Raw genomic sequence first — 12350 nt, 5'->3', positions numbered from 1 at the left:
AGATCATCTTCTCCGATCATCTCTCGATGAAGGGGCCTCACATGTTACCATATCTGGTAGGATTTGTGAATCTACGCGAGCTGGACCTTTCCGCACCGTCGAGGACGGGTTTCGGTAGCACAAGCACGACGCCACTTATCCTTTCCGATAAGGACATCGTAGGTTTCTTCAACACGCTCAACAATCACTTCAGGTGCGTTACAAACATTATAAAATTGTACTTCGAATAGAACTAGCAGGTTGTGAGCAGGTTTTAAATCTCTTTCGCGCGATTTCCCGCAAAAATCGTAAAAAAATAAAAAAATTCGAAAACTTTGAAAATTTTCTAAGGGGTTAGCCTTGGTTTTTTTTTGGGAAATTTAGCAAAATGTTAAAAATTGATTTATTTTGATGCGAATTGGTTGGAATAAGTTTCTTTTCACTCAAATAACGCTTTAAATAGAAGAAAGCATAAAAAATAAGAAAAAAATAAAAAAAATCTGAAAACCCGAAAATTTCCTAAGGGGTTAGCCTTAGCTTTTTTTTTGGGAAATTTAGCAAAATTTTAAAAATTGATTTATTTTGATGCGAATTGGTTGGAATGAGTTTCTTTTCACTCAAATAACGCTTTAAATAGAAGAAAGCATAAAAAATAAGAAAAAAATAAAAAATCTAAAAACTTGAAAATTTTTTAAGGGGTTAGCCTTGGTTTTTTTTGGGAAATTTAGCAAAATTTTAAAAATTGATTTATTTTGATGCGAATTGGTTGGAATGAATTTCTTTTCACTCAAATAACGCTTTAAATAGAAGAAAGCATAAAAAATAAGAAAAAAATAAAAAAAATCAAAAAACTCGAAAATTTCCTAAGGGGTTAGCCTTGGTTTTTTTTTGGGGAAATTTAGCAAAATTTTAAAAATTGATTTATTTTGATGCGAATTGTTTGGAATGAGTTCCTTTCTACTCAAATAACGCTTTAAATAGAAGAAAGCATAAAAAATAAGAAAAAAATAAAAAAATTCTGAAAACTCGAAAATTTCCTAAGGGGTTAGCCTTGGTTTTTTTTTGGGGAAATTTAGCAAAATTTTAAAAATTGATTTATTTTGATGCGAATTGGTTGGAATAAGTTCCTTTTCACTCAAATAACGCTTTAAATAGAAGAAAGCATAAAAAAAGAAAAAAATCAAAAAAATCAAAAAACTTGAAAATTTTCTAAGGGGTTAGCCTTGGTTTTTTTTGGGAAATTTAGCAAAATTTTAAAAATTGATTTATTTTGTTGCGAATTGGTTGGAATAAGTTCCTTTCTACTCAAATAACGCTTTAAATAGAAGAAAGCATAAAAAATAAGAAAAAAATAAAAAAATTCTGAAAACTCGAAAATTTCCTAAGGGGTTAGCCTTGGTTTTTTTTTGGGGAAATTTAGCAAAATTTTAAAAATTGATTTATTTTGATGCGAATTGGTTGGAATGAGTTTCTTTTCACTCAAATAACGCTTTAAATAGAAGAAAGCATAAAAAATAAGAAAAAAATAAAAAAAATTCAAAAAACTTGAAAATTTCCTAAGGGGTTAGCCTTGGTTTTTTTGGGAAATTTAGCAAAATTTTAAAAATTGATTTATTTTGATGTGAATTGGTTGCAATAAGTTTCTTTTCACTCATATAATGCTTTAAATAGAAGAAAGCATAAAAAAAAGAAAAAAAAATTCAAAAAACTCGAAAATTTCCTAAGGGGTTAGCCTTGGTTTTTTTTTGGGAAATTTAGCAAAATTTTAAAAATTGATTTATTTTGATGCGAATTGGTTGGAATGAGTTTCTTTTCACTCAAATAACGCTTTAAATAGAAGAAAGCATAAAAAATAAGAAAAAAATAAAAAAAATCTGTAAAACCCGAAAATTTCCTAAGGGTAAGGCGTTCGCAAACGCGACAATTGCTAAGCATGTAGTGACGGGGTGACATATCGGATACCAAGAAGAGAAAGAAATAATGTTAAGCTTCAAGCTCCAAACTTCCAATATCCCTTTTCTAATAAATTATCTCTGCTTCGCTCAATGCTTTCTCTCGATTTGTAGCCATCTAAACACGCTGAAGATGTGCAACTGGATCATCCATCTGGACGAAGCCGCACGTACACTAAAGTCCGTCGCCAAGCTGCTCAAATCCAGCACGCTCAGTCACATCAAGCTGGACAGTGTCGTCGTGATGGATCGGCCCAAAAAGCAACGGATCGAACCACAGTTTCTGCACGCCTTTCTGGCCAATCTGCCCTTGTTGCGGTGGCTCGGTATTACACTGCACGGGTTAAGCGAGGACCAGATAACGACGCTCGGTAACTACTGTGGCGATATGCGCGGCATGGAGATTGATGTGAGGTAAGTGACGATGCGACTGTAACCGAAGTACTTTAACACACATTCAAATGTTATTCTTCTTAAAGCGAAGATTTGAAAGGAGAAACTCATATGTCCGGGACAGATATTAACTCTTCAGTATCTATTTGACATTCGAGAGCCACTCGTGCTGCATTAAGTGTATCGTGTTTCTCGACTTGATATTTTTTATTTGCCCTCACTTCCACCAGAAAACACTTTACATTCTAGTGACATGTCAACCATCTTAGACCAACGTGGCATACATTTATTTGTGGAAGGCTCTTGAAAAACGGGAGGGAGCAATTCCAAAAAAAAGTAAAATCACAACCATAACGAATGGTTTATGGTTGCACGGTTCAAGGCATCCGGTTCCGTGTTCGTTAAGAAGTTTCCCCTTTCAATCCGGTTCTTTTGGCATTCAATTTGGCGCGCGGGCGCGCGTGTGTATGTGTCACGACGAATTTTCAATTGTTGTAATACGATTTTTTTCTTCATCTTTCCATTTTCCTCATTCCTATAGGTTATCCGATTCAACGATCGAAAATGCGCGCCTGATGACGAGCACCCTCGGCATGGATGGGAAGTTTGACATTCGCGTCTCCACGTTCGGTACCTCGAACAGCATACTGATACACATCGAGAAAACTTCGACGAAAAGTTTATCCCGTAAATAATAACCTGAAGCTTCGACTTCTGGTGAACCTGGCACCGGCAGTGAAGGGAGTGACTTCTGACAGAGCTAGGGAAAGATTTACGGGTGGATTAACTGCACGCCAACCAGAGTGGTAAGGATCGGCACAATCCTGGTCGGACCTGGTGAACCTGGCAGTCACTGCCCGGTTGCCTTTCTGGATCTTTGACTTTGAAGAGAAAGCTCAACCCCCTAAAGAACTGTTTGTATGGCTGCTCCTGTATTTCATCTGGGGGGACGTTTTTATATATAAATCGCTCTCAACGTATATCTGTCTGTCATCTTCTCTTGTACACTGTCGTAACTATTGCTCTATCTTTCTCTTTCTCTCTCTCTCTGTCTCTCTGTCTCTTGCTGTTAATATTTGCCCGGTTTTGCGTAGCGTAAGGATCGTGTTGCTGCTAGGTGTGTAGTAGATGTGTTAAGGCTTATCGAAACACGTGTTTCCCCCATTTTACTGTTACGGTTTAAGACAAACGTATCGAAACCGACCATCGGGGTCACACATTGCACTGATTAGAAGCAAAAGCCCGCAAAAGTTGTTTTAGAAGTACGAGTGCGAGTGTGATGATGACTAATGCTGCTAATGATAAAAGAGAAGCTGCACAAGAAAATTGTAAATAGATAATCAGAAAAAACCGTAATCAAACTTATCACACCGTACACAACTCAAGCTGTTGAGCTTTCAAGCCGAATTCATAACGTTCTGTTAGTAATACCGTTTTTTGTGTAAGCTCTATATAGTTTACAGGAAAATTCCATTTCATAATTAAATTCTTTCTTTCGATCCTGTTCGATGCAGAAAAAAGGAACGTTGCTCTTTATCGATAGGAAATCAAACAAAAAAAAATCGAAAGCGATAAACAAATTTATCAACCATCTCCACGGTGTATATTTTTAATTAATTATTTCTGGTGCGCAAGCCACGTGTACCTATCCGCGCACTTGCTTGCCTGAAACGGTTTCTCTTTTCACAACGCTTTAGAGCTTTAGCAACAAAAATGTTTTTTCTCTATCGGTAAATTTTCATTGTAAGCAGCAAACAAAACAAAACAAAAAACAAATAAATTCAATAGAAAAAAGGGGAAATTTCAACTCTAGCGTGGAAAACACGGCACGATAAAGTACCAAAAAGAAGAGACACAGGGAGAGATAATAAGGCGCCAAACAAGCGCAACACAACAGCAGTAGTAGAAAGAAGACAATATTGATCATGACGATGACGATGACGATGTGTTGAAAATATGAATATAAAATATTCATTTATTTTATGTTTTTTGTTACTATTTATATACAATAACAACCACAACAAATCATGCGAGGGAGAGAGAAAGGAAAAAATAATACAAAATACAGTAGAATTAAGAGTGAGTAATATTGTATTTGTGGCTTGTTGCTGTTTATTAATGTCCTTTTCATCCCTTGTGTGTAACGTACACTTCCTGCCCTGGGTAGCCCTGGGAAAGGGAAAACGGACGAAGTGGTTTGAGTAAAAAGTAGATGAATAAAACACAGAAACACTAGATAGGCTTACGTTAGGAAATTGTAAATGCTTCCCGCAAACGAGATGGGAAAGGGGTAAGGTGGGATCGTCCTACTGAGGATGGGGAACTGGATTTCCTTCCCAAAAGAAATTCGGCGCTTCCTTCAACCATTTGTACATTAGGGATGATTCAACTATATTACTGTAACGCAAACAGTTTTAACAGGACCTGCTCGTTTGAAAATTACACATGAATTTTGCTTTATATTTATACATGAAAAATAATTACTTTTGAAATAAAAACTTATAAAATGTTTGTTGACATTTAAAACCTATAAAAATCATTACCGTTCCGCGGTCAGTCCGGCTAGACGAAAAACACAAACCGCCAGTTGCATCATTCGAAAACAACAAGAGAGCATCCCACGAAGAGGTTGTCGATCTTTGTCGCAAGCGACCGGAAAAAACAACCAAAAATGATTGTTCAACACCAAGAGAGCATCCATTGAAGGAGGTAGCACTTACTGGTAAAAACCAATACAGTGAATTGTATACCTTTTAGGCGCAAAGTGTTACTTTTAATTGCACAATGGTTGTCCCACATGATAGTTAAGGTCATATTACGCAGTTCTTCAAATTGCATACTGATAGGCGCAAAAGCGTTACTTTTTGTTAAGTAAAAGAAACGCTTTTTGCGCCTAAAGGGTATGCAAATGGTTGGTTTGTACCAGTGATTGTTACCTCCTCCAATGGATGCTCTCTTGGTGTCGAAACATCATTTTTGGATGTTTTTTACCGGACGATCATGAGGAAATTTACGAAGCGAAACAAACGAACAATATTTACTTTCCATCCTGCTTACTCACCGGACGTGTGTTGATCACGTGTTTCGTAGCTTTTTTCACGCATGCATTCAGAGTGGTTTAAGTATCTAATTTTATGTTACTTAACATAAATTCCAGTGTTACGCAATAGTTGAATGATCCCTTAGCGTTTTATCCGTTTGTGTAACAACGAGACAGTTTCATGTTGATGTTTAATCCACCGGGAAGAATGCGTATATAGATTTAATGATAAGACAAAGTTAGCTATTATCGCCTCCAACTACAAGGCTGCAGATAGAGCGACAGATAGAGAGAGAGTGAGAGAGAAAGAAAAAGAAAGCGAATGATAGGAGGCATGATGGAGTGTGTTAAAGTGCATATTATATGAACGTTGTATGTTAAGAAAAAAAAGGAGGATCATATTTTAAGTCATCGTAGAAAGTATTCTAAACTAGCGAAAGGACACGCGCGCGCGTGTTTGTTTATTTGCTAAGACACGAATGTGGCAGATAAAAATTTAAACTTACAGTTGTACAGCGAACGGTAGGTGGAACCGATAACCGTAAAGAATGCGTTGTCTTTTGAAAGTATTATTTATCTCCTTTGATGCCTAAAGTTGCGATTGATGCCGATAGTTTATATTAGAATGCCTCGTTCTTCTTCATGTATGTTAACGACGCGCTTGTTTATTTTTTGATAAAGGTCAGTAGGGAGAGGCTACAATAGCAAAGCAGATGATTTCCTATGGGTTATAGAAGAAAGGGGGATTTAGTTCGCACTTGTATAGCTCTATTTTTACACCTGTGTGGTTTGGTTGCAAGGAAATCACACAAAAAATGAACATCTGCCTTGCAAATCGTTTTGTCAAGCAACGGTCTAACTGTGTAATGTGTAATTTGGTCTAAAATACAATAATAAACATGTTTAGGAGGTAATGGAATTCCACAACCCATACAACCACACATACCACAGCTAATGATCATGTCCTTACAATCATTGTGCATTTCTCCAGCGTTTTCTCCATACCAGTGTCCATACCAAAGCAGTGAAACCAGTTAATTTTCCTTTTTACAATCCCCAACCACACTAATTGACCGATACCGGAAGGATAAAGCATACATAAAATGGAAACGCAGCATGTCAATGTGATTCATTATAACTGCATTCAACACTTACTATCACTGAGGAGCAGCATCTAAGTGTTTTTAAAACTTATATTGGAGCAAGCTAAAGACTCACTCACTCACTCACTTGCAATGGTTTAGAGCACTGTTGTTGAAACGAAGTAAAGGAAGAAACAGAAACACAAATAGCTGTATGAAAATATTTTTCATGACCCCAAAAGAGGCAGGACGATACGTCGTCAACTCACATACTCGTTAAATATTACTCGCGACTGATGGAGGACAAACCTGGATGATCTAGCTAAAACAACTCGTAAACCAATGTAACAACTATAACCAGAAGACAAACAGCCTGTGCACGTGGTGCGCTGTTGTTTGTGTGTCAAAACTGATTTTAAAATAATGTAAAACAAAAACAAGAAAACGATTAACATACGCAACCGACCGCATTGTAGCACAGCAGGGTGTAAGCGATTAAGCGATCGGATCGTAACGATGTGCTAAATGCAATCCCTTCTTCTGTAAGGGCTCGATGCTCGATCTGTTTCGATTAGTAGTTCTGGGGACAGCAAAAAAAAGAGAACCGGATTAAGAAGTGTTTGTGTGTGTGTGTAAGCGTGTGTGTGTGTATCTAGTTGGAAATTGGGGAACGAACGTTAGGGGGCGAAAAAGAAGGAATAAACATCATCGGAAATCAAAATTGTAATGTTACCATACCTGTTGGCACTTTTCGCGTTCCATTCTTCATCCGAAACATGAAACCCTTCTCAAAGACTCCAATATACAATGCACACACCCCGCCAGTGCAACTTTATTCCATTTCTATCGTCCTATACGATGCGCCGGAAGACGTCCAAATTTTCCTGATCCAGAAACAGCAAATTGAACACATCGTTGTAAAACTCCGGATAGTATTCGCAAGCCCGTTGGCAATCGGGAGTAAAGTTCACCTCCAGCAGCTTCGGCTGTATTCTGGTGCCTGCCTCCGTCCACTCGAGCATCAAATCCACTGCATAAAGGGCACGTGATTGAGCGCTGGAGCCAATGCCACTCGGCGGACCTAATCGTGTAGCTCCTTGCAACATCTCTTTCAACATTTCGCAGATGTCCGTTTCGATCTGGTCCCAGGGATGTTTCGGGAACTGCGTCTGCCAGCAGCGCACGAACTCGTCACACTTCATGTGGCGCAACTGATACTGACCATAGTTCATGACGGTAAAGTGTTTCTCGTAGTCATCGAAATCGTCCAGCTGGAAGGGTTTGTTGGCGAAGCGCAGGAAGAAGTTCGTGTACACGTAGGCGCACAGCTCGTCGACGCTTTTCAGCAGCAGCACGTAGCGTACATCAAACTTAACGCTTGCTTCGAGTTCCGCCCGTTCGAACAGCACCGGATGTTCGATGTATTTCTGAGCTATCTTCGGTCCCGTTTGCTGCAGCCGCATAATCTGCCCAAGATTGTCCGTAATGTGCGTATCGAGCGTACGGGCCAAATTCCATGGCTTTACAATCCAATGGTTGTCCATGCCGCGTTGTGCTCGATTCTGGAAGTAACTTACGAACGGGACCAGCTCCGTCTTTAAATTGTACGTTATCGGAAGCCATCGTGGATTGGGCGCTAGTGATGCTTCTTCACCCACAGATGGAGGCAATTCCTTGGCCATTCTACGGCAAACGATACTCAGCAGATCCTTGATCGTCATTACGTTCTCGAACGGGAACTGGTTCACGAATTGATTTGGATTGCTTTCGCTTAGCTCTCGGAACTCCTTGAAGTGGCTCGTCATCCAGAGAATGTCTGCGTCGGCCGGATCGGTTACAATTTCGTACGACGCGTCCGTGAGGTATTGATTGACAAGATCATACTGCGAGTACACCTTCAGTGGCCGGTTTCCATCAATCAAAGGTGGTGCGACGTCCGGATCCGGGAGGGACTCTTCGATATGTCCCACCAAAAAGTAATCTTGCGCCGGTTCTGATTGCGAGAAATCTTCCTTCACGAACGAATCGTAGCGCCAAGGAAGTAAGAGTGCGTCCCGTTCTTTCGAACCCGTCGGCACACTTTCCACGAAATCGCGATACAAATTTTCACCTTCGTCGATGTCCTCCGTTGGGAAGAGCAAACTGTACGTTACACCTTCGGGGATGTGCATGAACGGTACGACCCGACAGTTGGGTGAATCGCCGTGCAGTATCGCACTGCCCACCTCATCCATTACGTACCAAATCGGCATCCGGTTTTCCACCGACAGTCCATCCGCGTTCAGCGAGTACGTATTGCACCAGCGCCACATGTCCTGCAGGATGCGCGGGATGTACGCATTCGCCGGTACATCATCGTCCTGCTGCAGCCCCATCATAACAGCCAAACGGCTCACCAGCTCCGGATGAGCGTTCAGCAACTGGCGTGCATTGTCCGTGCGAAATGTCCACGCATGATCGATCAGATAGATTTCGGTCGTATCGTTCGCTTTTAGCCCTCCTTCCTTCGATACCTGCAGCGTCCACACGGGATCCTCTGGTGCCCTAGGTTCATCTCCGTAGTCTAACGCCAGCAGGGAGAAGGACAGTCCCGCATCAAACACTTGGTCGGATAGCTTACGGTACAGCTCCGGCCATAAATGTTCCGGCACGCCAGACGATTGAAGTTGAGGTTTGTGAGCCGCTTGAAATGCTTCGTAATCCATCTGGACGGCAGTGCAAAAAACAGTTGAGTTCTAGTGCTTTCGACCGACAGTTGTAATCAACCCGGATTCCGGCAACGTGCAATTCGATTGGCAGCAACGATGTAAACAAACCGGTGATATTTTGACAACCGTACACAAGGTTGCTACATCACTATGACGAGAGATGGGTACGAATGCACGGTTCTGCACTATGGGTCTATTTCGTCATGTTCGTCAATCATACTAATTTTGTTTATGCATTTGTGCACTGCAATTTGAAGGGATTTGAAATTTTGTTCATACACTTTGCTAATTGTATTTCGGATCCTTTCAGTGACAAATGCTAGATGTTCTCTTGCTATTGCGCTACGACAGAGAATAACTTAGCACGTTCTACTTAATTTATTGGCTCCGATTAATAAATACGCATTCTTACAGATTAACAGTAACGATTCACTACGCATAGAGGTGACACAAATAAATAAATAAGTTAATAAATACTGCCAAAAAAAACCTTACAAACGCTAAACAAATTTCTCGCTCGATATCGGGCCTGGAATAAATACTGGCGATAAGATTGGCTTTCAGTCGAAAGAAACAAGTTCAGTACATTAAAAACAAAACAAAGAATCGTGTTCAATGTGTGGCACATTCTACCAGTTCGCGAATAACAGTCACACGATCATCGATAGTGGGGCTGTTGTTTTGCTGGCTTTACATTAACGTAGCTACGCATAACCTAACAGGTAAAACTAAAACACTTAACATTACACAAAAATGAACAACGTACGGAAGGCAGACTGCTTTTCCCGCTTGAACGTTAAATAATGGCGTTAGTATAAAAAGAGCCTGTAGCTGCTGCTGCTTCTTACACGTTTCTACGCAACGGCTGGCAACACGACATACTAAATATACAGATATTACCATGATGTATGCATACGCTAGATAATTTGTTCGAGTTGAAGTAGATTTTGTTTAGCAGTTGTTTTTTTGTTGTTTACTACGACATGTGTTAGGTTTAGTTTAGTTCCTTGTTGCTGTCTTATTGTTGATGATTCATGATCATGTGCATGCAATCAATCGTTTCCTAATTTCGTTTTGCACTAAAATGACGACAATTTCAAATACTACATACTAATGTTCTGTTTTTTTCCTTCTTTCTTTGTTTTCAGGTACACCGGTAGCTTAGAGAATGTGTTTATCGTTTTCGATGATCAGTCGGAACATGGGCGCAGTGTGCTCATTGTTCTGATCATCTCATCTCTTCGTTTCTACTTCTGCTGTCTTTTCTGTCCACAGTGCTAGGTTTCATATACCCGCCACCGTCCATAGTAGAGCTAAGCTTGCTTGTTGCCTCTCAATTTGGCCTAAACTGAAATAATTACCATTTTACTTATTACTTACCATCGGAATAAAGAGTATGAATACGAACAAGTCTGAGTATCGTCGTTTCGCTCCGCTCAAGCCGCTTCAGATTTGGCCCGCCCGCCACTTTACCGTACCATGTGGATGCGCTTTGCATGCAGAACTAGATAGCGCTTCTGTTTCGTGCTGAATCCACACAGCGGACATTGGTACGGTTCCGTCGTAACGTGCGTCAGCTTGTGCTTTTGCAGACACTCGTTCGTGTTGAACTTCTTGTCACACTGGCTGCAGGAGTAGTTTCGCTCGTCCAAGTGGACCAGCTCGTGGCTTACGAGGTGGTTCCGGAAACGGAACTTTTTGTCACAAAACCGGCAGCTAAACTGTAGCTTATCGTCATGCACCCGCATGTGATTATAGAGGGCGACGTTCGTTTTGAAGCGCTTGTCACACACGGTACAGCCGAAGTTACGTTCCCGCGAGTGCAGATTAGCGATGTGATTGTTCAACAAGCGCCGATTGCCAAACTTTTTCTCGCAAAATGTGCAATCGAACTTTTTTATGTTCAAATGCACCTGATTCACGTGGTACGAGTAAGCGCTCCGATTGCCGAGCGTCTTTTCACAGATGTTGCAGTACAGTTTGCGTCCCTCTACGGCTTTCATCGTTTCTGGAGCTGCGGCCGCCAGATCTTTCTCGTCGTTTTCCTTATTCGTGCTACCTTCGCCAGATTTTAGTTCTGTCGTTTGTTGGCTACCCTCAGCCTCTTCCATTTCACCTTCTGGTTCATCTTCACCCATGCCTGAACCGGAAGCCAAACTATCCGGCTCTTGTTCCGTTCCTTCGGTAGCGGGTGGGGGTTGCAGTAAGCTTAATGCATGCATTGTCATGTGCTCAATAAGAATGGCACGATCGAGATAGTTGTCGCATTGCTCGCAATGAAAGATCTGCTCCCAATGTTGATCCTTCATGTGATCCACTAGTGCCGTTTGAGACTCATATCGTATGTTACCATTAGCGGATCCATCCGTACGGCAAAACGTGCATGTAATTGTTCTGCATTTAGGTGAAGTTTTTTGACTGAAAGTAATGGAAAACGCGAATTAGGCTACGGTTGGTAATGCGAGGAAATGTTAACTGTTTACCTTTTCTGAGATTCCTGCTCGGGTGTAGTAGGTACTGATTCCTGTGCTGCTGCATTAGCTGCACTGTCCAATCTTTCCCCACATTCAACGTCTTCCTTCGAAGATGAACAGCCATTTTTGTCGTTCTGTTCTTCCCGCGTACCATTTGAATGCAGTTCCGTTTGTAGTTGCTCTTCGCAGGATTTCAGTATCGTATCGAACCGTTTTTCCATCACACGACACTTCTCGTACAGATCATGCCACTTGGTGATGATATCTTTGCAGCAGAAGCAAATTTTCGTCGGCAATGTACCATTTTCTTCGATATCAACGTTCAGATACTTTACAATCTTGCCCCGCAGATCATTTTGGTAGCGCGAATGCACCGAGGTAAGCGTTTCATCCGATTTTCCACAGATGCGACAAATCTTCTTGAAATCGATAAGGGCCACCCTGGAATCACGAGCCGCAGTGGCCGTGCTGGACGCATTTCTCCGTGCCGTATCCATGGCACTGCGTATGTTTACCTGTGCGAAATGTACCGTGCTGCGTGTGCAAATTATGAGTTTCGCGTTGTATTTTCACATTTTTCGTTCCACATTTGCTTCATTGTCGTCTACAACACAATTTGTTTTCCTTTTTCTTTTTTTCACATTTCAACAACTTGGAGTTGTGTTTTTTTTCGCTGTCAACGACGCTTCATGTTTAGGATGGTATTGCTGAATACTTGATGT

General features: G+C 40.9%; 3 protein-coding genes across 5 annotated transcripts in view; 1 reads left to right on the top strand and 2 right to left on the bottom strand.

The window, feature by feature from the left end:
• The window catches only part of LOC125774780 (uncharacterized), a 105281-nt gene extending 98098 nt beyond the window's left edge, over positions 1–7183 (top strand). For all 3 annotated transcript variants that reach the window (XM_049444999.1, XM_049444998.1, XM_049445000.1), the window contains 3 exons: positions 3–193; positions 2046–2345; positions 2866–7183. In XM_049444999.1, the coding sequence (XP_049300956.1) occupies positions 3–193; positions 2046–2345; positions 2866–3019 (645 nt within the window). In that variant the 3' untranslated portion in view covers positions 3020–7183. The remainder of the gene's footprint in view (positions 1–2; positions 194–2045; positions 2346–2865) is intronic.
• Positions 7184–7242: 59 nt separating this feature from the next.
• Positions 7243–9157, bottom strand: LOC125774790 (tubulin--tyrosine ligase-like protein 12). The gene has a single exon (XM_049445024.1). It carries the CDS (start codon positions 9149–9151, stop codon positions 7298–7300), a length of 1854 nt encoding a protein of 617 aa, XP_049300981.1. The 5' UTR covers positions 9152–9157; the 3' UTR covers positions 7243–7297.
• Positions 9158–10612: 1455 nt separating this feature from the next.
• On the bottom strand, positions 10613–12270 carry LOC125774793 (zinc finger protein 471-like). Its single transcript, XM_049445027.1, has 2 exons — positions 11638–12270; positions 10613–11572 (listed from the first exon to the last, which is right to left on the bottom strand). The coding sequence occupies exons 1-2, from the start codon at positions 12123–12125 to the stop codon at positions 10624–10626; spliced, it is 1437 nt and encodes a 478-aa protein (XP_049300984.1). The 5' UTR covers positions 12126–12270; the 3' UTR covers positions 10613–10623.
• Between the last annotated feature and the right edge of the window lie 80 nt (positions 12271–12350).

Source organism: Anopheles funestus, chromosome 2RL (genome assembly GCF_943734845.2).
Source record: "Anopheles funestus chromosome 2RL, idAnoFuneDA-416_04, whole genome shotgun sequence".
Taxonomy (NCBI): domain Eukaryota; kingdom Metazoa; phylum Arthropoda; class Insecta; order Diptera; family Culicidae; genus Anopheles; species Anopheles funestus.
The sequence above is the reverse complement of the archived record's forward strand: the minus strand, read 5'-3'. Positions and strand labels throughout refer to the sequence as shown.

What these genes read in the sequence shown, in the direction of transcription:
- LOC125774790 (XM_049445024.1), bottom strand. Translation starts at nt 9,151, where the DNA reads ATGGATTACGAAGCATTTCAAGCGGCTCACAAACCTCAACTTCAATCG.
- LOC125774793 (XM_049445027.1), bottom strand. Translation starts at nt 12,125, where the DNA reads ATGGATACGGCACGGAGAAATGCGTCCAGCACGGCCACTGCGGCTCGT. An exon ending in GAGCAGGAATCTCAGAAAAG is followed by an intron (nt 11,573 to 11,637) that starts GTAAACAGTTAA and finishes CATTACTTTCAG; the next exon opens with TCAAAAAACTTCACCTAAAT.